This window comes from Phyllostomus discolor, chromosome 8 (genome assembly GCF_004126475.2).
Source record: "Phyllostomus discolor isolate MPI-MPIP mPhyDis1 chromosome 8, mPhyDis1.pri.v3, whole genome shotgun sequence".
NCBI classification, from domain to species: Eukaryota; Metazoa; Chordata; class Mammalia; order Chiroptera; family Phyllostomidae; genus Phyllostomus; species Phyllostomus discolor.
In genome coordinates this window covers 79,882,793-79,909,785 of record NC_040910.2, presented here as the reverse complement: position 1 = coordinate 79,909,785, position 26,993 = coordinate 79,882,793, and the positions used below count along the sequence as shown (strand labels likewise).

Sequence of the window (26,993 nt, the reverse complement as noted above, 5' to 3'; positions counted from 1 at the left end):
TCCTGCAAGTTCTTCTTTTTTAAAAAATTTTATTTATTTATTTATTTTAGAGAGGGAAGGGAGGGAGAAAGAAAGAGAGAGAGGGAGAGAGAGAAACATCAACGTGTGGTTGCTGGGGGCCGTGTCCTCCAACCCAGGCATGTGTCCTGACTGGGTATCAAACCTGCGACACTTTGGTTCACAGCCCTTGCTCAATCCACTGAGCTACGCCAGCCACGGCATGTCCTGCAAATTCTTAAGAAAGAACCAAATGGTTTGAGTTTCTCTTGCCCTCCCCTTTTGGTGAAGGAGCTTAGGACAGGAAGTGAAGCAGGTACCTCGTCCCCAAGCTGGAAAAGTAGCCCTCAGGCAATGGAGACCAGATGGAAAGGCACTGGTGGCCACAGGTGACCGTCAGGCTGGTCCCCACCAATGGCTTCATCGCTAATGCCCTCGGACACCTCTCTCTTTTCAAAGTCTGCCCTGCTCTGGTCTTTCCCCAATTAAAATAAAATCTGTGGACCATCACCCAGGAGGCCCCGTGCTTTGCCCTACCTGGATTTTGGACTCTGCAGGTTCTGCCGTGACTTGAGCTTCATGGTGAACACATCCTTGGCGTGCACACTGCCGAGGGCTGTGGGGGACAGACAGGCGGTGAAGCGGCTTCTTAAGCATTGGTGGGGCAGCCTCCACGTGTCTGAATCACAGACTCAGAGATACCCTTGCCCTGACAGGGGGTGGCTGTGCGGCTGCTAGGGGAGGGGAAGTGTGGCTCGGAGGTCTCCTGTCAGGCGGGAGAGCACCGCCGGAGCTGGGGATATCCTACGCGAGCGGAAACCTGCAGGACCACCAGACTCAGGGTACGAGATCAAAGAAAGTGCATGGGCACAGCATCTGGAGGGCACTGTGGAAAGGTCACAGACTGCAGAATGTTCTGGAATTGCCTCTGCAGAATGTTCTTTACAATACTTGGCTGTCATCACAGCTGGAAGGGTAGGTGGGGCTCAAATCTCAACTTGGCCACCCATTAGCAACTAGCTTCATCTCCCTGAACTTCAGTTTCTCTGTGTCTTTCTCGAAGGACAAGTGTCAAGGCTTGCATAGAGCTGGGCACGGAGCCCATCACAGCATCCGGCACGCAGGGGCCCTCAGCTGGAGTGGCTTCCTGCTGTCCTCACTGCCCGCCCGGGCTTCCTCCTGAAACGGCCTCCCTCACAGACGAAGCAAGACCGTGATTCCGGCACCCGACCAGCACTTGGAGGCAACCACAGAGAGAGGCCTGGCAGCCCTAGGCCAGCTGCCCCCCTGCGGAGGGTCCCCTGGTCTTCTCAACCACAGGCTCACGGCTCAAAGACCCCCACCCCGGCAGGCAGGGCAAACCAGCCCCATGTGGCACAGGGAAGCCGGTACCTTTGTTGAGATCCAAAGGCTGTGAGTCCCGCACGAGCCGGTAGTGGCATGGGTCCCAGGTCACACTGGTGGTGTAGAGCTTGGGGATCTGAATGCGGTCCTTGCCTCGGACGTCGAACGTCTCACAGGCTGCCTACGAGGAGGGAGACAGAGCGAACCGGTGTTCGTGAGTGTCATCCTCAGCAGCGGCAGCAGCACCACCACCAGGGCTCCCATTTTTCAGGTCCTTACAACGAGCGAAGTGCTTTGTTAAACTGCTGAGCACACTTCTCCGATTGGGCTGTTGTGAAGACTCAAAGAGGCGCCAGGGCTTGGCACATGCTAGCTATTGCTGTCACGGTGGATATTCACACTGACAGCATCTCATTCTATCTGCACGACCGTGAGGCAGGTTTGATTGCTCCCATTTTCCTGATGTGGACTCATCGGAGGAGGCCTGACTCAGGCCGGGGCTCCTAGGCACCACAGGGTGGAACGCTTCCCTTACATGAGGAATTTGCTAAGTCAGAGGAGTCAAACCCGGGCAACAAAGACCTCCTGACACAGAACTCAACTGTGTGGTCCCTGTCCCCAAGCTCTCTGTGGCTGGGAGTCTTGAAATAAGACGAGGTTGTCAAGAGAAGAGCTGGATAATCAGAGGGGGGAAGATCTCAAGCCGAGGCTCCCAGGAGGCAGGGAGGCATCCGAGCTACCTTCTCTTGCCCCAGGGACACACGCTTACGGTGCAGCCCTTCTGGAGGCTGAGGAAGAGCACAGTGGCCTGAGCCCTCGGCCTGCAGCCCAGCCCACACCTGGAACTGTACCTCCAGGACCAGGCAGGAGTCACGCCACCCAGGGTGCCCAGCCCAGGTGTCCCGGGCATGAATGCCGCACAGCACCCTGTGCGTGCTATGGGGCAGCTCCAGCAAGGAACTGACCTTGAAGGTCTGCACGGCCCAGCTGCGGAAGGCCTCTTCCTGCCCGCTGAGCTCATCCCCTTCCCCTGTCGGCGTGAGCTGAGATGCTCCCAGGTGGGACAACTTCTGGTCGACATCATGAGCAAAGGCGCAGAACTGAGGGTACATGCTGGAACCGAGGCCGAACACGGCATACCTGCCCGAGGAGGACACACACACACACACACACACACACACAGACTGGAGTGAGCCAGCCCATGCAGGCAGCCCCCAGCCGCACCCACAGCTGCGAGGCTGGCCTCCGACACTCCCACTGCAGCTGGGCATAGGGCCCGGCCATGTCCGCTCCCTCCTGGTTCTCTTTGGCTTCTCAGCCTTTTCACTAACTCTGAAGACCAGCCCTATGTTTGGCCTGCAGACCTGTAAGAGGGACTTGGGTTCCCTGGCTTGATCCTCGACACACACTGAGGACAGGCTCTCTCTATGCCAGGACCCCCAGAGAAGACCCCTTACACACCCACTTCCAGACTCCAGGCCCACGAGGCAGGGCTTGGACAAGTGGGGCTGGGGAACAGCTTTACCTGAGCTTGTTGGTGAGCTCTTTCAGCATGAAGAGGGATTTCTTCAGTTTCTAGAAAGAGAGAGAACCACGAAGTTCTCAGGACAAGGTTCCTAAAAGCAGTGCCTTTTCCTTTCTTCCACTGGCCCAGTTACGAGCTGGCCGCCCATGGCGGGAGAAGGTCCAGGACCCCACATACCCGCTGGTTTGTGTGTGCCAGCTGGGGCTCAGGGATGAGTTCAGTCTTTGCCATGCGTGTGGTCCTGGCCCTCAACGGGGGCCCAGAACAGCCCCACCTCCGGCCCTGCCAGCCCTGGTAGAGGGGGTCTGCCTGACAGTGGGGCATCTCCAGAGGGCTTCCTAAGGGGGTGTGAGTGAGCCCCTCTTCTAGTGTGGGACCTGGTGAGAGCCACGACTGTTGCTGCAGTTTCTGAAACAATTCTGATTTCTCAGGAACTCAAGATAATTTTTGGTGGTATATGACCTAGCAAATACAGTGTCAAATCTCATTGCGAGAAAGTATTCGGTTTTCTGTAATTTCCTTTGAGTTATTCCAGTTATGTATGTATGTATTTTGTTCTTCTGAACACTGTGGAGCAAGTCTCATATTGGTACTGCTGGAGCCTTAACATCTCTCTAGTACTTGCTTATTACTCCTTAAAACACACACACACACACACACACACACACACACTGAGCAAGCCGTGGTTAGGTAATAGTTTCTAGCTAAAATTCAGTAACTTTGGTTGGTTTTCACTGGATTTACTTTTTGCTGGCTCTCCATCTGTGACAGGGATATAACGTTTCCCTTAAACATGAATTGCTGCACTGTAAAAGCCAGGCCACTGCACTGAGCTATACAGAGAGTGTCCCAGTGTGTCACCAAAAAGGCGGCACAGGCACTGGCAGATGTCAGGGCATCCACAGTGGTCCGGGCACCCACTTCCAAATGTCCTCCTCGGGGCATGCTGAGTCCCCCAGGTCCTTCCCTCAGTCCTCCTGGGCCCCGCCACCCCCCCAGACACCAGTACCTGAGCCACCCACCTCTCCGTTGCCGGGGGCGCCTCCGTTCCCAAACGTGCTGGTCACCACCAGCAGCAGCTGCTCCTCCTCCAGGCAGCTCAGCCTGTACTCGTCCATGCAGAGAACCTGCACGGCACCGAGGCGGGACATCAGCCCTGGGTTCCCAGGCTGGGGCCCGCTGCAACCCCCACCCAGCACAGGTGTGGCACAGAGAAGGTGAGCGCTTAACAAACCCCTGCCAAGCGACCCTGTTCGAACACTTGTCCTCCAGTCTCCCCGCCTCAAGCCCCCCCCCACCCCACCCCACCACCACACTAGCAAGCCCCAGAGGGTTTGCCCCCCAAACACTGCACGTCCCAAATCAAATCACTTTTGCCACTTCCTCAGCTATTCTGGATTCTGAGTGTGCAGACACATTTTCCACAAAAATGTGGAAATGAGCAGGTTACACAAAAATGATGACTCCTTTGGCACCTCAGGGACCCAAACACCCTGCCCGATGCTAACCCTGGCGTCACTGCCTCCTGTCCTGCCCCGGCCCACCTGGCTCGGTAGGCCTTGGGGGTGAAGGATGAAACACAGCACTGACACGGTGGGCGACTCACCCTTTGGGGGTTTACTTGTCTGCATTCTATTCATCCTTTGCCCCTCCCACGTTTACCCGTGCACCCTGTACGGAAGGTGCTCAGTAACCGGGAATAAAATTCTCCCAGAGAAGCTCATGCGTACTGAGACTTGCACTCATTAGGAACATGTTTCTCAACCTGTGCTCCCTGGAACACTCTGAAAAACGTGTTTACTGTGTGGGGTTGTGAAGCCCCAGACACACACGTCTCTGGCCATCACCGATCTACCACCAACAGCAGCACATCCAAGCCCCGAGCGTCCGGAGCAGAGCAGCCGTTCGGAGCAGAGCAGCTGTTCGGCCTTCTCCCAGACCACCCGAGCACAGGCAGAGACTCGGTGCACGCCCAGCCGCGTCGGATACCTTGGGGTTGAAGGCGCAGCTGAACAAGGTGCCCAGGTCCTGGGCCAGCATCTCTGACTTCCCCGTCTCCGTTGCAAAGAGGATTGTGGCTCTGACTCGGGAGGCCATGGTCTTGCGCATCAGCATAGAGGCAAAGAGCACAGCTCTGTGGGGACAGATAGACAGACACATGCCGAGCCATCCTTTCAGAGGAAGCTGGGGGCCCGGGGGATGGGAGTGGGGGCAGTGTTTAAAGTGGGGCATGTTGAGTTAAAAGAAGCCACGTTTCTCACCAGCCACCAAACCTGACTCCCTGCCCTTCTCCTCCCCTCGCCAGCTCTACCCACTGCTCGGCCCCTTTGGGAAAATGGAGGAGGTAGGAGGTTGGGACGATGGCAACAGGTGACCCTTGGCGTTGGTGTGGGGACCTCTGCGAGCCAAACTCCATCAAGGTCATCTTCTCTCTTTGTTCCCTGCCCTTCGAGGCCTAGAAGAGCAGGCTGACCAGAAGGAAGATGTTGACACTGGCCGCTCCCACTTACTTAGCCAAGACTTGGAACCGAATCTCTCTTCTCCGGGGTCTCCGCTTCTCGTCCTGCCACACATGGGTTTTCCAGGCCTCCACCTTCAGAAGAGAGGGCAGATGTGAGAGCAAGGTGGGTGCAGTTCGGCCTGGGCTGGGGGATGCTGGTGAGATGGAGGACCCTTCCTGCCCTTCACGAGCTGGGTGGGGGTGGGCCCTGTCCCAGGCCCCTCCCTCACTGAGACCCCCACAGGGAGGGCCCTGCCTGTCTGTGTCCCTCAGAGTGGCAGCTTCAGTGTCCAGCACGGAGCCTGCACCTCCAAGTGGCCAGTTGGTTTTATGGTCATTAGTGTCCCCTGGAGGGAAGGAGCCCCACTTCTCTCTTGTTTTTAGAGTCTTGTCATGACTTATCACTAGGAAGATGAGCTAATGTGGAGGCACCTTCAAGGGGGAAAGGAGGTGCTTTGACGACAGGTACAAACTGTCCGGGACGAGAAGTCACCCTGCTGATCACCTTTAGAGCAAGGGTGTTCTTCCCAAATCTAACCAAAGTCCTTTTTACCCACAAGCGAGCTTGTTTCAATGCATACTGGTTATTGAGTGCATTCTGTTGGGCACTGGGCTGAGCCGTTACATATACCAGCTCACGTGATCCTTACTACCTCCTATCGTGAAATTAAGGCCAATCCCTTTAGAGAGGAGAAAATCTGCCCTGAGATGGGTGAAATGACACCCCACCCCCAGGTGTGCCTGACTGGGAGCCACGCTCTGCACCAAAATGATATAGGGCTGTTCAGAGCCCTCCCACGCGGGCAGAGGCCCGGTGGTTGCCCTCAGCAGCCCAAACCCTGTCAGAGCAACGGGCCACCAAAGGGACAATGCAATGTGGAAATGAACATCCTTGAGTGAAGCCTGAAAAGCATTAAAAGTATGTCTGTGTCCCTGACCCTTCCCTATATGCCCTGCACAAGTGAGCATGTACGTGCACACAGCCGCAAACACACAAGCACACATAGGCATGTGTACATATGTGAACACACACACAGACACACACTCTCTCTACCCTGAGCTCCCAAGACCGAGAGGAGAGGAAGGCCCCTGTTACCTGGTAGTAGTAGAAAGGGGACAGGACATAGTTCAACATCTCCTGGTGGAACACGGGGGTGATGCTTCCAGAAATCGGAGGGACCAGCCAAATCCAGTCGGCAGGGCAGCCCCCTCGGGACCGGTACTCATTCTGCATGTACTTCATGAAGGACTCTGCAGCCGAGTGGTGGTCCATGATGGTCACGTTCTGCTTCTACATCAGAAGGAGGCAAGGCGGGGAGTTGAGACAGGGATGGGGGAGTCAGGAGACTGGTCTGCTGACTACAGGGCTCAACTCAGAAGAACCACGAGAAGGCATGGAAGTCTGTAAAATGGGACAGTGATTCCTCCTGGCCCTCTCCGCACTGTTGAAGATAAAGTCCCGAATGGAAGGCACTTTCAGAGCCTCTGAAAGAACCAAATAAAATCACCATCACCGTGGTCAGCCCACAAATCAGGTGGGCCTCCTGCAGGCCCTCTGGGGGCAGCATCCAGCTTCTCAGGCCATGCCCACAAGTCCCCCAGACTCCCAACAAATGGCTCTCACCAGATGCTGATAAATCAAGCCATGGTGCGTTTTTGTCTGTAGAAAGTTCCAGGAGCCACTTCTTGAGGACGTGGCCCTCTTGGCCGAGGAGGAACTAGACCCATCTGAAGAGGACCGCAGTGTGTGGAAGACAGTGACCATGGTCCCTGGGTTAGAGCCAAGGGTCTGAGCCTTCCCAGAATGGCCTGGCAAGGGCAGCCACACGCCTCAATGTTACAGGCAACTTGTTCAATCAGGAGATAATTGTTTAACATAGTGGTTCAAACCTTGGCCTCCTATTAGCCATGTGACCTTAAGTCCTTAGTTCCTGAACCTCACTAAGCCTCAGTTTCCCCCCTCTGTAAAGCGGGGGTGATAACAGTCCCTGCGTCATGAGGTGACTGAAAGGATGCAGTGTTACTACAAGCAAAGCACAGACTGTGCTCAGTAAACGTTAGCCGCCGTCATGACTTCTGTCTGCCAGGCACTTCGGGAGGCACTGGCATCGCAGAAATGAAAGACCGGGCCCCTTCTCTGCATCGGATTATCCTCTAACTGGGGCAGGCAGAGGAGAGTGAGCGGCTTCACGAGGTCTGATAGGAGCTACGACGGAGGTGAGCGCAGGTGCTGGTGGAGGGCAGAGGACAGGGAGGGCTTAGCTCGGGCAGCGGCCTGGAGGAGAGATGGGGGCTTTCGGGGACAACTTCGAAGGGGAGGTGAGTCTTGAGAATGGGTGCAAGCTAGGCCAGAGACGGGCACCCCTGCAGGAGGCCACAGCGAGAGGCAAGGCCAGGAGGATGGGAGGAGCTGGCGCTGGAGACCCCAGGAGGCCCGGTCACACCTTCTAAAATTCATACAAACACACACAGCGACTCTGGAGAGCCAGACCAGTTTCACGCTCAGGAGCTGATGATGACCTGATGATCATGGTGACAGTGATGGCCATGATAACAGACAATAATAACAACAAAACGACTGCTTACTAAGTGTTCACTATGGGCCAGGCGGTTTGGCAAAACGTTTTGCATACATTGAATTCTTCCAGTAACCTAGTGAGGGAGGTGCTGTGACAATCTGTGCTCTACAGATTAGGAAGCAAGGCCAAGTCTTTTGAAGTTTGCTATGAAGGAGGGTGACGAGGAAGTCCCGGAGACTCAAACACAGGGACAGGACGTGGTCAGCAACGGTCAAGAGACAGCGAAGGGTCAGGGGATTTTTGAGGACATGTCCTCATCCTGCCAGGGTCAGGGCTGATGCTGGGAGTCCCCAGGAGTCGGGATGTGTGGTCCACAGCCAGCGTGGCCTTCCCAGGCTGGGCCGGCCCCAGGGGGCTCTTCCTGTCCTGTCTCAGAGCCACCCCCCCTACAAGCACAAGCTTGACCTGCCAATGGGGTCATGGGGAACAGGGTGTGATGATAAATATTTACTGGGTGATTGTTTAATGTCAGCCACTACCCTGCACAAGGACAGAATTCTTGTCTGTTTTGTATACCACTTGTATCCCCAGCCCAGCCTAGGGCCTGGCACAAGGAAAATGCTCAGTAAAACTTTGCTGCAGAAATGAATTGCTCTCTGCCCAGTGGCCTGGCCTCCAGGGCATCTGCCAGCTTCGTGGAGATGGTCCCAACTTCTAAAGTAATACCTTCACACATCCCATGCCTCCTTCACAACAGCAAGGGGTGTGCTCACACAAGTCAGAGCAGCAGACGGCCCGGTGGGCTGGGAGCCCACCGGCATGTGTGGGTCCAAGGGGTGGACACTGTCACTCAGTACAGGGAAATAAGAGGACCAGGGCTCACTCGAATATGGGTTCTCATTCATTCATTCATTCAACACAGTTCTGTAGAATCCACCATGTGCCAGACAGACCCTCTTCTGGCAGAGCAGTGAACAAGAGAGGCAAGACACTGCCCTGTGGAGTGTGCCTTCCGGGGTGGGGGGGCACAAAACAACAAAGAAGGAAAGAAGTGGATGCACTATATATTGTCAGGAGCCAGTAAGTATTATGAAGAAAAATAAAGACAGAGGCAAAAAAGTAAGAGCGACAGACAGATGGAGGTAGCGTGAGAGTATCAGGGAGGGCTGCTCTGAGGAGGTGACAGTTGGGACCTGGATGAAGGGAAGGGGCAGCCATAGGGTGATCTGTGAGAAGAGTGTTCTGGGCAGAGGGAAAAGCAAATGCAAAGGCCCTGAGGCGGGAACTACATTGGTGAGTTTGAAAAACAGCCAGAGTTCCGGTGTGAGTGGGGGAGCGGAGCGGTAGAGGACAGAGGCCTGACTGGAATGGTGGGGGAGGAGACATGCCAGGAGATCTTTTCCTTGGTTTTGCCAGGAGGGAAAGCGGAAAACCAGTTGTAGCCGGGGAGTTACTGGGTCAGCCAGCCCTTTATTTCTTTGCAATGGGAACCATTACCACCTATTGATGCTGTTGGGAATGGTCCAGTGTGGAGGGAGACCCTGGTGATACAGCAGAGAGAGAGGGTATTTTCAGGATTCAAGTCCTAGAGAGATTGAGAAGGGACAGGACCCAGTGCTTAAATGCAGGGACTGACCAGTCTCTGGAGCAAAGTAGTGGCCTGTTGGGAGAAGCTCAGAAGTTATGCCAGAAGACCCAGAGTCAGCTCGAGGGCTTGTGTGCCTCTGTGTCCCCAGTGCCGCGCTTAGCACCTGACACAGACTGGCCGTGCAAGGCTTGTGTGGCGCGTGAACAGGCAAGCAACGCTGTGAGGGGAAAGCGAGCACGGCGTGAGTGGCGGGCCCAGCTGACCCTCGCACGGGAAAGGCTCAGACCCACAGAACACCGGACGCACCTGGAAACTGTGGAGCACGGCGACGTTGATCTCAATGACGGCCTGGTCTTTCCAGAGCGAGGCCAGCTTGTGCGTGTCCAGGCCCATCCTTCTGCCCACTTCCTGCACAGGCAGAGAAGTGGGGGCGTGTCGGTCCCTGGGACCAAACCCCAGGCCCGATCCTCCAGCTGGCCCAGCCAGATGGTCCTCGTTACCTCCAGGATGTTGTAGCGCTGGACGTCACAGAAGTCCCGGACCCCGATCTCTGTGCCCATGTACCAGCCGTTGAAGGGGCACCCTGGGAACTCGAGGCCGCCCACCTCCAGCAGCATGTTGGACACCGCGGGCAGGGCGTACCACTTCAGCTCCAGCTCCCGGAACCACTCGTACCTGCGGGGGAGACAGAGCCACTGGCAACTGGGGCCTTAACTTCTGCCCGCCCTCACCCCCCAAAAAAGCTTCAGGAAAAGAGTCCACCAAGATAACTCCTTTCCAAGGGTTGACCTCTAAGTGCATCCTGCAGAGGGGTGAATGTGTGCGCTAGGTGTCAGTCATTAATCACGGATTCACTCAGTCACTCACGCAAACACACAGTAAGAATGAAGTGTGTGCCAGGTCCTGGGCCAAATGTTGAGAACTCGAGGTAACACAGTGGGCAAAGGCTCTCGTGTCAGGAAGCCTGGTTGCAGGGTCTGCCACACTGCTCAGCAGCTGTGTGACCTTGGGATGTTATTTAGACCTGCTGAGTCTCAGCATCTCCACCAACAAAATGGCACCAAACTCGGGAGATTATTGTGAAGATAATACTATCATTCATTTGTATATTCATTTATTCCAGAAATATTTATAATTGAGCACCTACCATGTGCCAGGACCCAGCCACATGTTGGGGATATATTACTGAACAAGAAAGGCAAGACCCCTGTTCTCAAGGAGGTTACAGTCTAGAGTGCAGACTGTCCACAGGCAAACAAATAGGCCAACAGGAAGACAGAAACAAGATGATGTGTCGCACAGAGGGCAAGGGCGCCTACTACAGCCTGGGCATCCCAGAGGGGCTTCTCAGGGGCGGCTACCATTCAGGAATACCTCACTGACAGGAGGGAATGAACTCTGAGAGAAGGGCGGGGGGACAGCAGGTGCAAAGGTCTGGAGATGGGACTGTGTTTCACAATATTCAAGAGATAAAAAATAAAGAGAAAGACAAGGAAAAAGAGCCCAGCACAAGGACTGCTACATAGTGAGCCTCAACATGTGGAGGTATTTTCGTAATTGTGAGAGCTGTCTGGAGCAAGTGCTGAGCCAGAGGCGTTCCTGAAGTCACTACAGCCCTGTGCTTTCATCACAGCCAGGAGGGGAAGCTAGGAGAATTGGCCGGAAGGCAGAAGAGGCCTGGGCTGCTCGAGTGAGTATCTCAGAGCCTTACGAGGGTTCCTTTCCCAGGGGCACTGCTTCCCAAGTTCCTAGGGCCCTGTCTGTCCCAGCCTCTGCTTCCCCTTCACCGTCAACGTATCCTCGTAAGTCTGAAGCCCCAGATACAGTGCAGAGTTGCTGTATAAAGATGACAAGGGGGCCCTTGAAAGCCAGCCCTTTGGGCACCTGCTGCTGACTGGGCTTTGCGGGGAGATGCGAGGAGGGGCCTGAGGGTTGAGGTCTCTCTTAGGAAAGGAGGGAACATGCATGCTAACTCACACCCCCAGCACCCTCAGCCTGCTTACTTGGGATGTTCCATAGGCACCTCGAGCACAAGGTCAGGTGGGATTTCAAAGAGCTCAGGGTCTCGGCCATCCGCCTGCAGGACCAGAGGCACCACGTCGAAGCGGCCGTACTTGGGTTTCCAGCCCAGGTCAATGCACAGCTGGGGACAAGACAGGCCCGGTGAGTCTGCGGACCCAGGCACCCTGACCCCTCTAGGCTCCACTCTGTCAACACCAAGGCTGGATCTGGTACCTGGGTGAACTCCACGCAGGCGGGGTCCCCTCTGATGGTGCCGTCGGGCATCTGGTAGCCGGCGTACCGGAGGAGCTGAGCGTTCCAGACCCGGAAGTCATGCTTCCCATCGCTCCGCTGGGGGAACACGGTGATGGCCGACCTTCCCCAAGCCCAGAGAGTGCTGTTTACCACCTGGCGCACTGTGGGGAGGCTCCCCGCCATCCCCCACCAGCTCCCCTCCCCTTCCTGTCTTCTGCCTCCCCAGGCCTCCGCCCCTGAGCTAACGGAACCGGAACCGGCTCCTGCAGCTCCCCAACAGGCCACGCTCTCCCTGGCCTCTGTGTAGCCCGCCCCGTCCCCGCAGGCCCTCTCCCTCCCTCTTCTCCTTCCAGCGCAGGGACTGGCCCCTCCGGGAAGCCGTCCCCACTCTCAGGCAGGGTGAGCCGCCCCATCCCTTTCCCCTCTGCGCCGTATTTCTCTCCTTGCAGTTGAGCCAGTGCAGACATAGGTTCACAGTGGCTGAAGCAGTGTCTTAGGGTTTTAGTTACCTCAGCAGCCCTCCCAGCCCACCCCACTCCACCCCAGCGCCTGGCCCTTTGTTTAGTCCCGGTTAATTGATCACTGAGTATTTGCTGAACACAATAGATGAACGATTGAATGAGTGAGCTGCTCAGTCCTATCAGCCTTGACCTCTTTGGTTGAGCGCAGGGAAGGGAAGGCAGAGGTGGGTTACCGATGAGCATCCATACTCCCACCTCCAAGAAAAAACTACCCTGGAGCCACTTGCCTCAAAACTAACTTCTCACCCCCTCTAAAAAGTGGGGAGCTCTAATCGTGCTTCTTAAAGACCTCCATCCCCTCCAAATGGTTCCAAGTCAAAAGCAAGTCAAGACAATAGGCTACCGAGTGGCTAAGGTCGCTGCTAGGGCTCCCTACAGAAGCCCGGGTCTCAGGTCTCTCTCCCCCTGGCTTCTCCCGGAGCTAGAAATGCTGCCCCAAACCCATCTGTATCTTTTGGCTGATTCTGGAGGAGGGTGGGCCCCAGTAGCCTCGGGAAAGGCGCCCCCACCTGATGTTGCCGTGGTTGGTGGCGTACCGCAGGTGCCTGCAGATGTGCTCAAACATTTCCCGGGCGGTGGAGCAGCTCCGGGCGTCGAAGACCTGCACACAGCCCCAGGGGCAACCCAGAAGCTCAGTCACCAGGGGCTGAGGGTGTGCGCCAAACCCCGCCGTGGAACACCACGCGGGGAAGTGTGGTCTGACCTCTGCACCAATGTTTCCCACCTCAGGGCTGCCCCGCCCGCCCTGTCTCCTGCCCTCCTAGGGGAGCCCAAGCAACCCCACTTGGAAGACGCTTTCAAAACCCAAAGCCCAGGGGTTTGATGTCGGCATTTAGTCTCCCAACTTTGCCTTAAGAAAGAAAGATCAGCTAGAAATCCTGGGGCTGAAATTGGATTCTAGACTTCTCTTAGGGGCCCCATCTGAGGTTCAAGAATGCGAAGAGAGAGCCTGAGGCCCTGGTTTTGCTCTGGGAGCCCTGGGCACAGCTCAGCTTGGCTGTTTGGGTGCATCTTCCCAGGGCCTGCCCGCCCCCACCCCTCGGCTTCCGCTCCAGCTGGGCTCTAAGGAAGTCCACCTGTAGGTTGGACCACTGGATCCTCCCGATGCAGCGTGGGGCATTGCGCCAGGCCTGCTTGGTGGCGTAGATGAGCTCATCTCCCGTCAGCTGGTAGGTTCCTGTTGTTTCTATCTCCTTTGTTATGGCTTCCACCCTGGCCAGATGTTCCTCTATTTTTGCCCTGGAGGACAGGAAGACATCAGGAAGATCAACAATGAGATGGCCTTAAACAGGGATTAATTCAATCCACAGAAGCAGGAACTGAACCAGGACACCAGGAGGGCAAGATGTCTGTCATGGAGACCATCCCCTCCAGGGTCAGCTTCACGGGTCGGCCTCACGAGCCCTGAGCTTAGAAGGGCCCTGTGCTTGGTTTCATGCTCTGCTGTCACTGCCTTGAAATTCGTCATCACTTTTGAACAGGGAGTCCACATTTTCATTTTGTGGCAGTTACGTAGCTGGTTACGTAGCTGGTCCCCTGCAAGTTACGTAGCTGGTCCTAATCCCACCTGCACCCTTGCTTCCAGGTGCTTTTTCTCTAACCATGTACATCTCAGCTTGACGAGCACAAGCAAGGAGAGCGTGAAATCCCCAGACGCAGGCAAGACCCAGAGGGGCACCCATCACACCACAGCCCTCTCCAGCCTCTCATCCAGGGGAGCAGCCGCCCACCTTCCCATGGTTAAGAGATGAGCCAGGCCCTCCCACACCATCTCCCGAGTTCTGAGTTCTTGCTAGGAACCAGGTACTGGGTGAAGTCCCTCCCACTCGGAGTCTCACTGGGTCTCTGAGGGAGGCATTTTGGTGTCTATCTTACTGTCCAGTGCACCAAGGCTCTAGGAGGTTAAGTGACTGCATGGAACAGAAGTGTGATAAAGAGCAAAGTCAGGACTCAGATTCAAGTTTCGCTGATGTCAAGCCCAGGCTCTTAACCTTCCACTTTCCACCTTAGGGAAGACTGCAAGTCCAGAGATGTTGAGAGCCTTCCCCTGCTTTCTTGGTCAGGCACAGACAGAGCCTGGCTCTCAGGACTCAGCCTGCAGGGCACCAGCGCACTCCAGCATCACTGGCTGCCTACAGCATGCAGCATGCACCCAACCTCTGCAGCTCTCAGCCAGCAATCCCACGTGAGGTGTCTACACTGCATTCTCCCCTCCCCTCCCGGGCTTCAGAAACATCCCCAAGGGAGGAGGCATGCAGTCAGAAAGGCTTTGAAACACACACACACACACACACAGCAACCTTGAGATTTCCAATCAGCACCAAAGATGTTTGAAATGGCAACAAACAAAACTATTTAAGGAATGAACTCCTGATTAAGGAGATCGGACAACTCAGAACAAAATGGCCTTTCTGGGGATGCAGAGTGTCTTGACGACTCTTCCCTGATTAAAGAAAGAAGCTCCAAGACAAAACACTTGGCACTGTTTGTCTTCAAGGATCCTCCTGGCTGAAGGACCTCTCGGCCCGGGTGAAGGCTGAGTTGCCCACCACAGGAAGCCCTTTCACCCCAAACGAGGCTCCTTGCCTGCTCCCTGTGCTGCATCCCAGCAGGAAAACACCGACGATCACCAGAGCGTGCTTGGTCATGTTACCACGAGACTGCATAAGGAAGGATTCGTTTTCAGCTTTTTACCTAGTCCCTTTAGAATTCTGTATTTTCCTACTGTGTTCATATAGTCTCATTTCTGAGGCACTAAAAATGCTATTATGCCTAGTAGTTCTGAAAAAAAAAAAAAAGAGAGTGGCTCTTGGCATTGGCAAACTGGATTAGAGCAGAACATTCAGCAAGTTCCCATTTCTGACTGCACAATCTTTCCTTCGTGAAAGGCTGAACTGAACAGCCCAGCTGTTTGTGCCTTGGGCTGCCAGTACATCTGTGGAGGTGAACCGCCATCTGTCACTCACAACCCCCAGGTCCGCTTGGGGTGCCAGGTATGGATTTGTGACTGTGTGAAATGTCTCTTCCCTCAGTGAGAAGCTGATGGGTTTGAACAGCCACAAGAGCTGGAGCCCTGGAGGCCACCCAGGCTGACACCCACCCAGCTGCCTTCCAAACACCAGCGGCAACTCCCAGGTCCAGCAAGGAGTCGGAACCTTCAAGGTCAAAGAGTTGGACACTAGAACTTGAAGTTAAAAGCAGGAGCTCTAACACCAAACTTCTGGGATTCAAATCCTAGCTCTGGGACTTTAGAAGGTGTGACTTTGAGCACTTCACATCTCCTCCATGGCTTCAGTTTCCATGTCTGAAAAATGTGGAGCATAATCATGGTGCCGATCTCACACAGTGGTGGTGAGCAGCACTTGCATGGCACTTACGCAGGGCCTAGAACATACTCAGTGTTCAGTAAATGTTGCCATCAACGTACTGGCCCAGGGAAGCCCGTGGAAACAATGCCTGCACCCTAAGAGGCTCATTCGTCAACAGCCTAGCTGAAAGACCAGGGACCTTGAACCCCTAGTCACAAAGCACTTCTGCAGAGGGTTTAGTTCCACAACACACAGCAGGCACCTCGCCCACGCACCCTGCTGTGCACGGGGTTCTCAGGCTGCACATTAGAAATGCCTGGGGCGCTTTTAAAGAACATGGGTGTCTGCTGCCTCCCCGCTTCCTGGGGTCCTGACACTGGTGGCCCAGTGGACGCTGACCTCAGTACACTGCAAGGTCCTCTGGCAACTCTACAGTGCAGCCAGGGTTGAGGATCACTGGCCCTGGGAGATAAGGGGCTCTTCCATAGACTCAAGGTCCCTCCCAGCTCAGACACTGTAGGGCCATAGGAAAGGGGATGTGGTTTGGCCGGGAACCACTCTTTCCACCATGGGGGTCCCGGGTGCATTTCCCTGGCTTACTTCATGCAGTGGAGTGCCGCATGGGCCTGCACTGTAAAAGCCATAGTGCCCTCCCAGCCCACAAAACAGCAAATCCATGCCCTCAGCCATTCTGTCTTACAATCCCTTTGTGTATTCTTCTTGTAAGGCTTAAAGGGGACTACGTTAATTCAAAGTCATACCATACTTTGTTGTGTATAATGCACACCCACATTTAAGTGCTACCCGTGTATAATGTGCATCCTTATTTTTCCCTCAAAAATTTGGGCGAGAACGTGCACATTATATACAGCAAAATGGGTATATTTAATGAAGTCCGGGAATGTAGAACCCCACAAAGTTCAGTGCAAAGAGTATGTCCTGCCCTCTCCAAGTCGGGTGGCCTGAATTCTAGCTGCAACTCGGTGACCTCAGGTGTGCCACTGGGCTTCCTTGTCCACACCTGTAGGAGAAGGGCTTGCCTAGATGGTCTCGAAGGTCCTACCTATTACAAACATTTAATAAAAGGGTACATATCAAGTCACAATCAAGGTGCCTTTGTACCAGGACACTGTTCTAAATGTATCGAATCCTCACAACAGTCTTACGAGCAGGATTCTATCCTCACCCTACCCCCCTTTACAGATGAGGAAGTTGGGGCGCGGAGAGGATAAGCAGATTTCCCGAGGATACGGGACTGCCCACTGCAGGAGGCAGGGTTCACACTCAGTTACATTCCCGACCCACACTTTTAACCACAATTGCTCCACCTCTCTGTCTCACAATTATGAAAACTTACCCCTGGGGTCTATTTCCCTTGGAAAACTGTGCTTTAGTTGCCACTGCAAATTTGGGAAGAAACGGGGCCTGGCCTCAGAGGGAAATGGCTGGGGACAGGAGAGCTCCTGGGAAGGGGGAGGCAGTGGATCCTGCAAGAAGCAAGCCTTACTCTTTGAAGGAGCTGTAATACTGGTTGACAAATTCGATAGCTTGAGGTAGAAGCTCGTCTGGGGAGGTAGGCTTGTCCCTGGGTCCTCTGGTCAAACTTTTGGAGTTCATGATGGCTCCCAAGCAGTACTTGGACTTGCAAGCGAGATCCTGGGAAGAAAGAGGCGGGTGGTGAGGTGGACAGTTTTGATGGCCATCCTCTCCAGGGTTAGCTTTCCTGGCCACCTCCTTCCACTCTGGCCGCTCCAGCAACCTACCACCCCTCTGCACCCCTGTGGCACCTCCTCCCTGGGGTCCACCAGGCTTTTTCCCCTGCCTAGAACTCTTTTCCTCTACTGGCTGGACCCCAGTGGGTATAAACTGGGGTTGCTCTCCCTTGCCTGGGCTCAGCCTCTTGGCCCTATTCCCAGCCGGCCCCGGACCCAGAGTGAAGTCAACAGTTCTATCCTTGGAAACATCTCGACTACCTTCTCATTCAAAGAGGCTGATGTGGCTCCTGGGAATACACTATTGCCATTCGGCCAGGGTGCACTGAAATGAGAGGGTGCAAATCCCAAAGCCAGAGGGTGGCACCAAAAAAGCACTGGGAGGAGGTACACCCAAATGTTAACTGGAGTAACTTCTGGAAGGTGTGGGAAATCATTGTGCTTTCATGGTCTTGAAATTTCAATTCTTTCCCACTTAAATAAATGCATTCTAAAGTTAGAATGAGAAGCATAGAATACAGGCAGGAGCCATAAAGGACACTTAGTACAACTACTCACTGGATGCTTGAGCCCCTCTCCAATACCCCTACCAAACAGCCCTGACCCCTTCTCCCGACGGCAAGCGCCCTTGCTGTACCCTAGTTCATCTCTGGACAGGTCTGTTAGAAAACTCTCCCTGACACTATGCTGAAATCTGTGTTTCTCTTGAAAAGAATTAATTTGTTCCTGAAAAGAACAAATGGTGTATATGTAAACAAATGGTAAATAATTTCTTCTCTTGAAAAGAATTAATGGTGTAACCATTTCTCTCACCTCCGGATTATCTGTTACCCACGAGGGGGATTCACGGGAAGTTGGCATCACTTACTTCCTACTGTTATTTACGAGGAGCACGTCTCAGGTCCCAGCACCCTTACCCAAGTGATGACCATCTGTTTGGCCCAGAGACACATCTGTTTGATCCTCTCAGGGCCCTGATGGCTCCGCTGACTTGGGACAAAGGTGGTTCACCCGAAGCCCCAGATGTCTCACCCCTTTGGCCTTGTGGTGAAGCGTGTCTTGGAAGGTCATCCCACTGCCCCAGTTTTTGATCCTCACGTGCCTTGGGCAGGCCGATGGGGGTGCCTTCAGCTTGACCAGGGATTCTGGAGACTTCTAAGAGGAGGAAGAAAACCGGGATCCCCAAATGCCTCCAAGTCCAGGACCCCACGGGTCTCTCCCTGGCCCTTGGGCCCTGCTTTGGCTTTGCGTGGGGTGGGGAGCTTGGGTGGGAACTCGGGTCAGGGTGTTGGTCCGTGTCCCTCCTCCCTTCCCGGCAGCCTGGCCACCTGGGCCAGTGCCTGCTAAGAGCTCCAGGTGCCCGGGCCACTGGCCAGGCATCTCTCCTCGCCCAAGACCCTGCCAAATGCTCCCTCAGAGGAACTGCAACAGTAGGGAAGTCTAGATGCAAAGGAGACTACTGTCACCGCCAGTGTTACAGCCGTTGCTTCCGAGGACAGAAATCAGGAGGAAGAAGAATGGACTGAGAGGCATTTTAAAAAATGTACACCATCCGCTCTCCCAGCCACCCCTGCCCCATTTCTCTGCCCGTCCCATCTGGAACACTGAGATCTGAAGCGCTTGGGGAAGATAGAACCAGTGGGACAGCGGCTGGGGGCTGTAGCGAAGGTTCAGCTGCTGGGTCTGACTCCATGGGTGGTCTCCTCTCACCCCTCAATCACACAGGCACGTCATCCAGGTGGAAGTTGCACCTCAGGGGCCACTACTCCTGATCACCATACATCACCTGCCCTCCCAAAGTCCTTCCTCACCCCCACCTGTATTCCCTGGGTCTCCACCCCCTGCCCAGACCCCAGCTTCCACCAGGCTGCTCAGCCTGCATCTGCCTGGGTGAGGGGGGAAGGGGCTTCCCGCACCCGTGTGACTCACTGACCTCCACCGTCCCCGTGAAGGGCTGGGGGGACTCATTCCGAGGCTGGCCAAGGCTGTGACCCTTGGGGTCATCCTGTGTCACTGGACTGTGAAAGGAAACAACTGTCATGAGATGGAGCACCTGAGGGCAGAGAGGGGCCTTAGAGTCCCTTCTACCAGCCTGTCACTTGAGGGATGAGGGAACTGAGGTCCAGAGAGCAGAAGTGAATTGCTTGTGGTTCCAGATGTGTATGTGTGTGTGTGCTCACATGTGTGTGTGTGTTTGTGTGTGTGTGTGTTGGGGAGCAGGCAGTCAGACCCCCCTCCTCACCATCAGCATCCTCCCTCTACCCTCTCCTCTCTTGCCTTCCCGCTACACAGCCAAGAAGACACAAAGGGAGCTGAACCAAGGCCGGTGGCCCAAAGGACGACCCACAGAAGCTCGGGAAGATGCCCCCCTCAGAAGCCGAGTACAAACGTGGGTGGGCCGAGAAGGGCTTCTCCCAGCCCAGCAGCACTGCCCACCACCCATTCATTTCAGGGGACTTAAGCTTTTTTATTTAAAGCATTTGATTTGTCTTGGTTTATTTATTTATTCTAAATTCTTATTATGGAAAATGTGAAACACTCAGAGTGGAGATAATAGAGTAATAATCGCCCTTGGGCCTTTCACCCAGTACCAACCCATGCCAGTTCTGTTTCAGCTCCACTCCCCTGGCCCCACCACCAGTCCAAAGCAAGTCCGAGATGCCCTGCCATCTACAAACATCTCAGTAAGAGCTTCTGGAAGATAAGACCTCTTTTTTAAAAACACATATTGCTTACATTTACTTTAAAAAGGCAGATGTAAAGAACGTAGCTTGTCCATTGGAGAGAGCTCTAATAGTCTGTAACCACTTAGAAACCATTGGTTCTGGTTTGGGATTTCAGGTTCGCTCTCCTGGCAAACGCTACAGAGAACAGAAGACGTAGCTCCCTGGCTACATGCTCGTAAGCACCCCTCCAAAATCACACATGCCCCCTTCCGGGTCGGATCACACTGTAGGGGCACTTCAGTACGAAAGCTTGTGTTCTATGTTCTTTGCAGCATTTTCTGGGGTGTGCATGCACACCCACATCAAAGGGGAAGGAGAGCAGAGAGTATTCCAAGGGTCTCTCATGTCCTACTCTGTACACATCTGTGAGGCTGGAATATGACACATGAGCATGTATTGTTTTTATTATTGGAAAGGTAATATTTAGGTTGTGCCCAGTTCTCCACCATTATAAACAATGCCCCAAACTGCGTGCATGGTCCGATGCTGCGTGTGTAAAAGCATAGAAAGTCGTTAAGTAAATGTTAACAGTGACTAGCGTTAAGTGGTAAGAGCATGGGTGATTTGAATTTTTCCTTATACTTCTCTGCATTCTCCAACTTTTTACAGTGACCATGAATTCCTTTTGTAACTGGGAAAATGTTTAAATTTGAAAATGAATAAACAAAGCTATGCATGATCCCCCTTCTCCCTCAGCAGGTTTCTTTCGGCAGCTGTGGGGAGGCGGGGTGGCCAGAAGCCCGAGGAGCACGTTAAGGCTCTGGATACTCACTGGCAAATCATTGCATTGCCCACCCAGACACTCGGTGCAATTTGGTCGAGCCCACCGTTGTGCTTGGTCCTGCTGGGTTCTCTGTGGGAAAGGAGGACCCTTAAGGACCTGACATCGAAAGGGGTGCTGCAGCGTGGTGCGCGCTTAGACCCAGGCCCCGGGTGCTGAGGTCAGAGCTGCAGTCTGTGGCTTGTTTTGGGGCTGACCCGGGGTCCTGACTCTCCCGCAGTTGCTGATCCTCCCTGCCCACTCACCACTCCCTACAGCAGGGCCTGGGGGCAGAGAGGAGCTCTGGAAAATGGATCTTATTTGTTAAACAAGAACCCTTTTGCTCTCTTATATCTGTCCTAAACGGCGTAGCAGCCCCAGTGCTGAAAAAAAATCTAGAAAGCTCCTGAGTGCTGAGACATCCAAAATTCCTACTCTGGCCCTCATAGACGGTGGCTTACAGGAGCATGTGGGCACTCTCTGGGCCTTTGTGGCTGCACAATCGTAACCTCATAGGCTTCTAACCAAGGAAAATACTTTTAAGTAAATCCTCATTGAAATCCTACAGAGCGAACATTACAATCCTCATATTTTCACAGAAAACCAAGGCTCAGAGAAGATCAGTGCCACGTGGGGCTGGAACCCGGTCCGCGCGCGGAGCCGCCTGCCTCCCTCCCAGGGCTGACCCGGCCCGGCTGCAGTACCTGGCTCGGCGGGAGCCGCAGGTGGGCTTCGGCCGCAGGATCCTGCGGAGGAGCCCGCAGAGCCGGGGCCGGGCTGCCTCGCACGCCGCACTCAGGCCCTCGCGCATGGTACTGGCCAGGGCGTAGCTCAGAGGGCTCCCCTTCCCGCTCCGTGCTGGCCCCTTTAAAGCCGCCCGCCTCCGCAGCCCTCGCCCCGGGGCGGAGCAAACAGGAGACACTGCCTAGACTCCGCTTCACCCCGATTGGCCCTGGGCCCAAGTGTCCCGTAGGTAGGGAGGGGTGCGCCCACCCCCAGTGACCCAGAGCAGGCGCTCTCAGGGATGTCTGCCCTTCAGATGCCCCTGGACTTTCTCTGGGCTAAGGCCCTGGAGCAAGTAGAGCAGGCTTTGTACTGTAGTGCTTTACAGTTAGCAGAGCAAACTTTATTCTATTATTTTATCTACCCTTTACTAAATCCAGTCAAGGAGGCAAATCCATACGGCTGCCCCCACCTTATTGGGGAGGAGCGGGGCAGAGAGATTAGCTGTCTTGCCCCAGGCCACGCAGTAGCCCCAGGGCCACAGCCCAAGCTCTCTCCCCTCACAAGGCTGCCTGCCCTGGGCAGTGTTGTTTTTTCTGTGTGTTCAGTGTGATTCCAGGAAGGGAGCCAAAGAGCGAGCAGGGCTGAAAGTGACTGTTAGTGGGAGACATGGGAGGGCTGCAAGGTGGGCCAGGAGCCCCCTCGGGTCCCTTCCAGGCCCCTGGTCCTTGCATCTGGAAAGCACAGGACCTCCTTGCTGACTTAGCTCCCGCTGTACGTTCCTCCTACGGTGGACGCAGCATAATTCCTCGCGTCTAGACCAGGGAGACAGGGCGGCAGACCCCGGCCTCAGAGCACAGAGCCCACCTGGACGTGTCCCGGTGCCTTTGACCCCAACCCGATTAAAGTGGAATGGAAGAAGGTACACAGTTATACTGAGCCAACTGCAACCCAGCCCGGCTTTGTTCCAAATGATATATATCTTCACCTAGATGTTCCCAACATCTGCCTTTGTCCCTAAAATGCACACACCATGTCCACTTCCCAGTCATTTGTTTACACAAAATACAGAGTCATTAGTCACCTGTAATAGGTTTTGGGTCTTACTGAACCTGAATGAACTTGAAAATCACCTTTTAAAATCAAAATATATTAATTGGTTCCCATTGCTTTTCCAAAGAGTATAAAATCCCCTTTGCACTGTGGCTTCCTCTTCTGGTGAAATCCCCACCCCTGCTGCCGGTTGCAGTCCAGCTGGGCCTCCCACCTCATTCTCCCACGACCTCCTACCTCTCTGTCACACCCACCCCAGTTCAGAAAGCCCTTTAACCTCCTGTTCTGCAGGCACTCCTCCCCAAACCAGTGAGGAAGGCACCGCGCCCTCACCCTCATCCACCGCTGCCAGCAGCCACTGGGTCTCTTGTCCGTCCTTTCCCTAATCCAGCACATAGCAGACCCTCAAGGAGAGCCCACATACTATAGAGGTTATGGGTTCGACCTTGGTTCAAACCTCAGTCTCACTACTTTCCGGATTCTGAGCTGGAGTAAGTCATTCAACCTTGTAAAATAAGGATAACAAGAGTTTCTGTCTTGTTACTGACAGTTAATAGCCCTGTGATGTTGGGTAAGTCCCCCAGCCTCTGAGCCTCAGTAATAAGGACTTTACAAATATTATCTGTTATTTTTGGCTGCTATGCATGCAATTAGTAAGTGACTCAATTTACTGTTTCATTAATCAACAGAAGGGCCTCATGGGTATTTCCATGACCACTCCCCTACCCCCAAGCACTGTGCCAGGTGAGTAGCTCTCAGCACATAATTGTTACCAGGCTGGAACATGCCCAGAAGCGAAAGAGTGGCAGCCCAGTTCAGGTTACAAGCCAGACTGGTAAGTTTGACCCCTGGCTCTGACATTTGCTAACTCTGAAATCTTAAAAATTACTTAAACTTTCTAGGCTTCAAGGTTTTCATCCCTACAGTAGGACAATAGCAGAAGTCCCTTCCTCATGGGTTGCTGGGAGGGGCAAATAGATCAATGTATGATATTTTCTCTCCATCACCCCTAGTATCTAATTCGAGCCTTTCCATCAGCCCACCCAAGCTTAGAAAGGTAGGTCAGGTCAACAGTTTGCTTCCAGTAAACCTACAGCTCAGGGTCCTCCTGGGATCTGAGCCCAGGTCTCCTGAATTGTCCAAAACACAAGTCAGGAATAACTGTCAGTGCTGTTAGAGGATGTGGGATTCCGAGCTAAAAGCTGTAGGCTGCACTACAGGGGTGGGGGCGGATCTGAAAAGATAGGGGGCGGATTGGGTCTGGGTGAGTCTGGGGAGGAATCTGCAGTGTACAGGCACCAGGAAACAGGAAAGCTGAGTTGGCCAGGTGCGATGGGCCCCCTGGGAAGAGTGACCATGCAGAACCCCGAAGTCAAGCCTCAGTGTGGCAACAGGCAATAGGGAGCCACAGCAGACTCCAGCTTGACTTGCTAGAAGTCAAGTTGGCGTGAGAGAGTCAGAGCCATTATGGGGGATGGTGGCAGGGGCTGCAGCCATGAGGTGAAGAGAAAATAGGAAGGGACGTGTTACTTGGTGACCAAGAAGAGTCAAAGCAGATTCCTGGGGGTTGGGCCCTCCCTAGATCCTGTGAGCAGTGATGAAGCCTCTGTCCGTCTGCAGCACGTCAGTCTGAACAGCCAGGAGGACATCAAGAGGCTGTCCAACCCTACATTCTCGTCCCTCAGTCTCTTGGCCACCTCAGCCACCACAGCCCAGGCTGCCTGTTTTCAAATATTCTCTCCTCCGGTTCAACACACCCAACATACCTGGACTGTCTTGCTCAAGAATCTGCAATGGCTCCCCACTGCCACTAAGCTGAGCAAGTCCAAACCCCCTACTTTGCATTGAAGCCCTCTGAGCTCTGACTTCATCACTCCTATCCCAGCCCCCACCCCCACTCCAGGCCCAAGCACAGTCCTGCTCACTTCTGTCTCGGAGTTTTTGCCCACCTTGTCTCCCTTCCTGGAATGTCTTTGCTGTTTCTCTTGATCTCCCCACATTCTACCCATTCTTCCAAGTCCACCCCCAGCCCACTCACTTCTCTGAGGCCCTTAGAGGAGACCCTGCCCAGTGCTGCTCAGTGGCATCCTAGGTGCCAACTGCAGAAACACTGATGATAACAGCCACAAACGCCATTTGTCAGGCTCTTACTCTCTGCCAGGCACAGCGCTACGTTACTTACAGGTAAAAATTCATTTAATTCTTACCACCGCCCCAGAAAATAGGCATTATCACCCCCTTCTCACAGATGAGGAAACTGAGGCTCAGAGGCTAGGGAACTTATCAAAGGTCACAGGACTATTAAGTGGCAAAGCCACCTGCTTACCCCCAAGCCCAGGCTTGTAACTGTATGGCTTTTCTGTCCCCTGTTAGGTACACTTGAGGTTGCCATGCTGTCTGCCTCCAGAGGGCGCCCTGCCCGCTGGAGCCGGTGGGAAAGGCTCCGAGGAGGCGGAGGTTGCCCTTCTGAACTGAGGCTTTGGTATGAGTCCTGCTTTCATGATACTGCAGATTTTCTTGTCTGTCATTTGAGCAAGGCTCAGCCTCCAGTTCAAGGCATGCTGGATAAACTTATCTAGCGCAGCCTGGAAGCCCGCCCACTGACTGACTGGTCGGTTGACATTCTCTCAACTCCGCCTCAGGCCTCAAAGCCCAACTTCATAAATACCACTTAGGTGACCTAAGGGAAGTCACTCCCATCTTAGAGCTTCTGTCTCTTCGTTTGTAAAATGTGACAATAAAAATGCCACAATAGCTGCAACTTCACAGAGCCACCGTGGGGATGAGCTGAGATGCAATAGTATGAAGTGCCCCACAGAGCCCTGGCACAGAGTGGTGCTCAGTGAACTATAATAAAACCCTCATGTTTTTGAGAGCCTGTTATGTATGGGCGCAGTGCTAAATGATGTACCTGCACACTCTCGTTTCATTTCAACGCGATATGAGGTGGGTCCTGTTGCGTGCCCATACTGCAGGTGAGAACCTCTGAGGCTCAGAGGGGTTAACTTGCCCTAGGTGACAAAGCTGAGGGAAGACAGCACAGCACAGGGCCGGAATAGAGTTTGCCAAACATCCCAGTACTCCTCCCCAGGTTGATATTCAAAATATCTAACAACTGGCAAGGCATACGCACTGGTGAATCAGAACGGAAGTTGGCCAGGGTGCCTTCCCACTTCCAACTGCTGGACGCTACTGCCTCCCATGGTCAAGTCAGGGACTGCACCTGCACTTTCCATGCTCCGCCCCCAGGAGATTCCAAGCTCCTTCGGAGCCAGTACTGTGCCTTGTCCCTTCCTTCTCCACATCACATCAGGCGCAGTGGGGTACATAATAAACAGTGGCGGCATCAAATCCCAACAGGGACATCCAAGAAGCAACCAGTGAGATCAGACCTCCATTGAGAAGCCGGGATGAGAGAGAAATTCTGAGCTGGTGGTGCCGGAGGGAAAACGGAAAACGAAAGCAGGGCGGAGATGAGCAGAGGTGGAAGTGACCAGGGAAACATACCTGCGGGGAGCCCGGATGGTTTCCCCCACATTGTTGTTGATGTCTGGTTCCTTCGTCAAGTGTGATTTGGATTTGAACAGAAACTTCCAGAGATAAGCCATCTCTGTGGCTTTGCAAAGCAGGACACTTGCCTGGATTTAAACTCAGAGGTTCTTCACCACGGGGCTGAGGAAGGGGAAGGAGAGGGTGACAGAAGGGTGACCAAGAGTTTACAATATGGTTGGTGGACTAAAGAATCATACAGAAGCTAACATAAATCTAGAACAGCCGCTTCATGAATGCTTCGCAACCTCTGCTCCTACTGGGGGGCTGGCTTTGGGGATCCTTTGGATATAGACTTTAATTCTAAAAACCTGCATAACAATCTGAGGGAAAAATGCAGGCTCACAGCTCAACAAGGACACAGCACAAACCCTGTGCGTCTGCTTTACAGGACCTGCAGCCCACCTAACCCGAGCCAGCCCGAGGTGATGTGGGAAGGAGCCAGTTGGTAGGTGCCTCTGCCTGGGTCGGCAAGACCTTTTCCAGCAGCTCTAGCACTGCACTCAGGTTGCAGCTGCCTTTCTTTTAAGATTTTGTAATTGCTGTCAACGCTACATTTTTTAATCATTTAGGAGGGAAATAATTATTTGCGAAACATGCATTCAACTCTCAATATTTGAGATCGATCATCTCCTTTAAAAAAGACCAAAGAAGGAGACCTAAGTGGAGACCCAGGTCTGGTCTGGGCTTGCAACCAGCATACCTCCTCGCTGGAAACCCCCGGCACCTGGAGGCAATGAGGGGCTGTGGCCCATGCGAGCGTCCCAGAGCCCCCACTAGTCACAGGCCTGGACTCAGTTATTTACCTCAGGCTTATTTCTTCATTCATAAAATGGGCTTATAGTATCCATCTTAAAAGAAGTTGTTAGGCAGGGGAGAAGTGTATGTTATAAGGATTGGATAGGATAATCT

At 53.9% G+C, this 26,993-nt stretch overlaps 1 protein-coding gene across 2 annotated transcripts in view; it reads right to left on the bottom strand.

Annotated features, from left to right (window-relative positions):
* The window catches only part of NOS2 (nitric oxide synthase 2), a 35,660-nt gene extending 9,477 nt beyond the window's left edge, over positions 1-26,183 (bottom strand). Inside the window, exons 1-18 of one of the 2 annotated variants that reach the window (XM_028520360.2) lie at positions 26,040-26,183; positions 19,204-19,288; positions 18,303-18,425; positions 17,066-17,214; positions 13,327-13,489; positions 12,760-12,851; positions 11,709-11,850; positions 11,477-11,616; positions 9,974-10,148; positions 9,780-9,881; positions 6,463-6,657; positions 5,377-5,459; positions 4,856-5,000; positions 3,889-3,993; positions 2,867-2,916; positions 2,307-2,481; positions 1,390-1,522; positions 535-613 (exon numbers count right to left, since the gene is read on the bottom strand). In XM_028520360.2, coding sequence (XP_028376161.1) covers positions 535-613; positions 1,390-1,522; positions 2,307-2,481; positions 2,867-2,916; positions 3,889-3,993; positions 4,856-5,000; positions 5,377-5,459; positions 6,463-6,657; positions 9,780-9,881; positions 9,974-10,148; positions 11,477-11,616; positions 11,709-11,850; positions 12,760-12,851; positions 13,327-13,489; positions 17,066-17,214; positions 18,303-18,425; positions 19,204-19,288; positions 26,040-26,140 — 2,237 coding nt within the window. In that variant the 5' untranslated portion in view covers positions 26,141-26,183. Of the gene's footprint in view, positions 1-534; positions 614-1,389; positions 1,523-2,306; positions 2,482-2,866; positions 2,917-3,888; positions 3,994-4,855; positions 5,001-5,376; positions 5,460-6,462; positions 6,658-9,779; positions 9,882-9,973; positions 10,149-11,476; positions 11,617-11,708; positions 11,851-12,759; positions 12,852-13,326; positions 13,490-17,065; positions 17,215-18,302; positions 18,426-19,203; positions 19,289-21,460; positions 21,576-26,039 lie in introns of those variants that run through there. The other variant, XM_036033362.1, reaches the window with a different exon arrangement.
* Between the last annotated feature and the right edge of the window lie 810 nt (positions 26,184-26,993).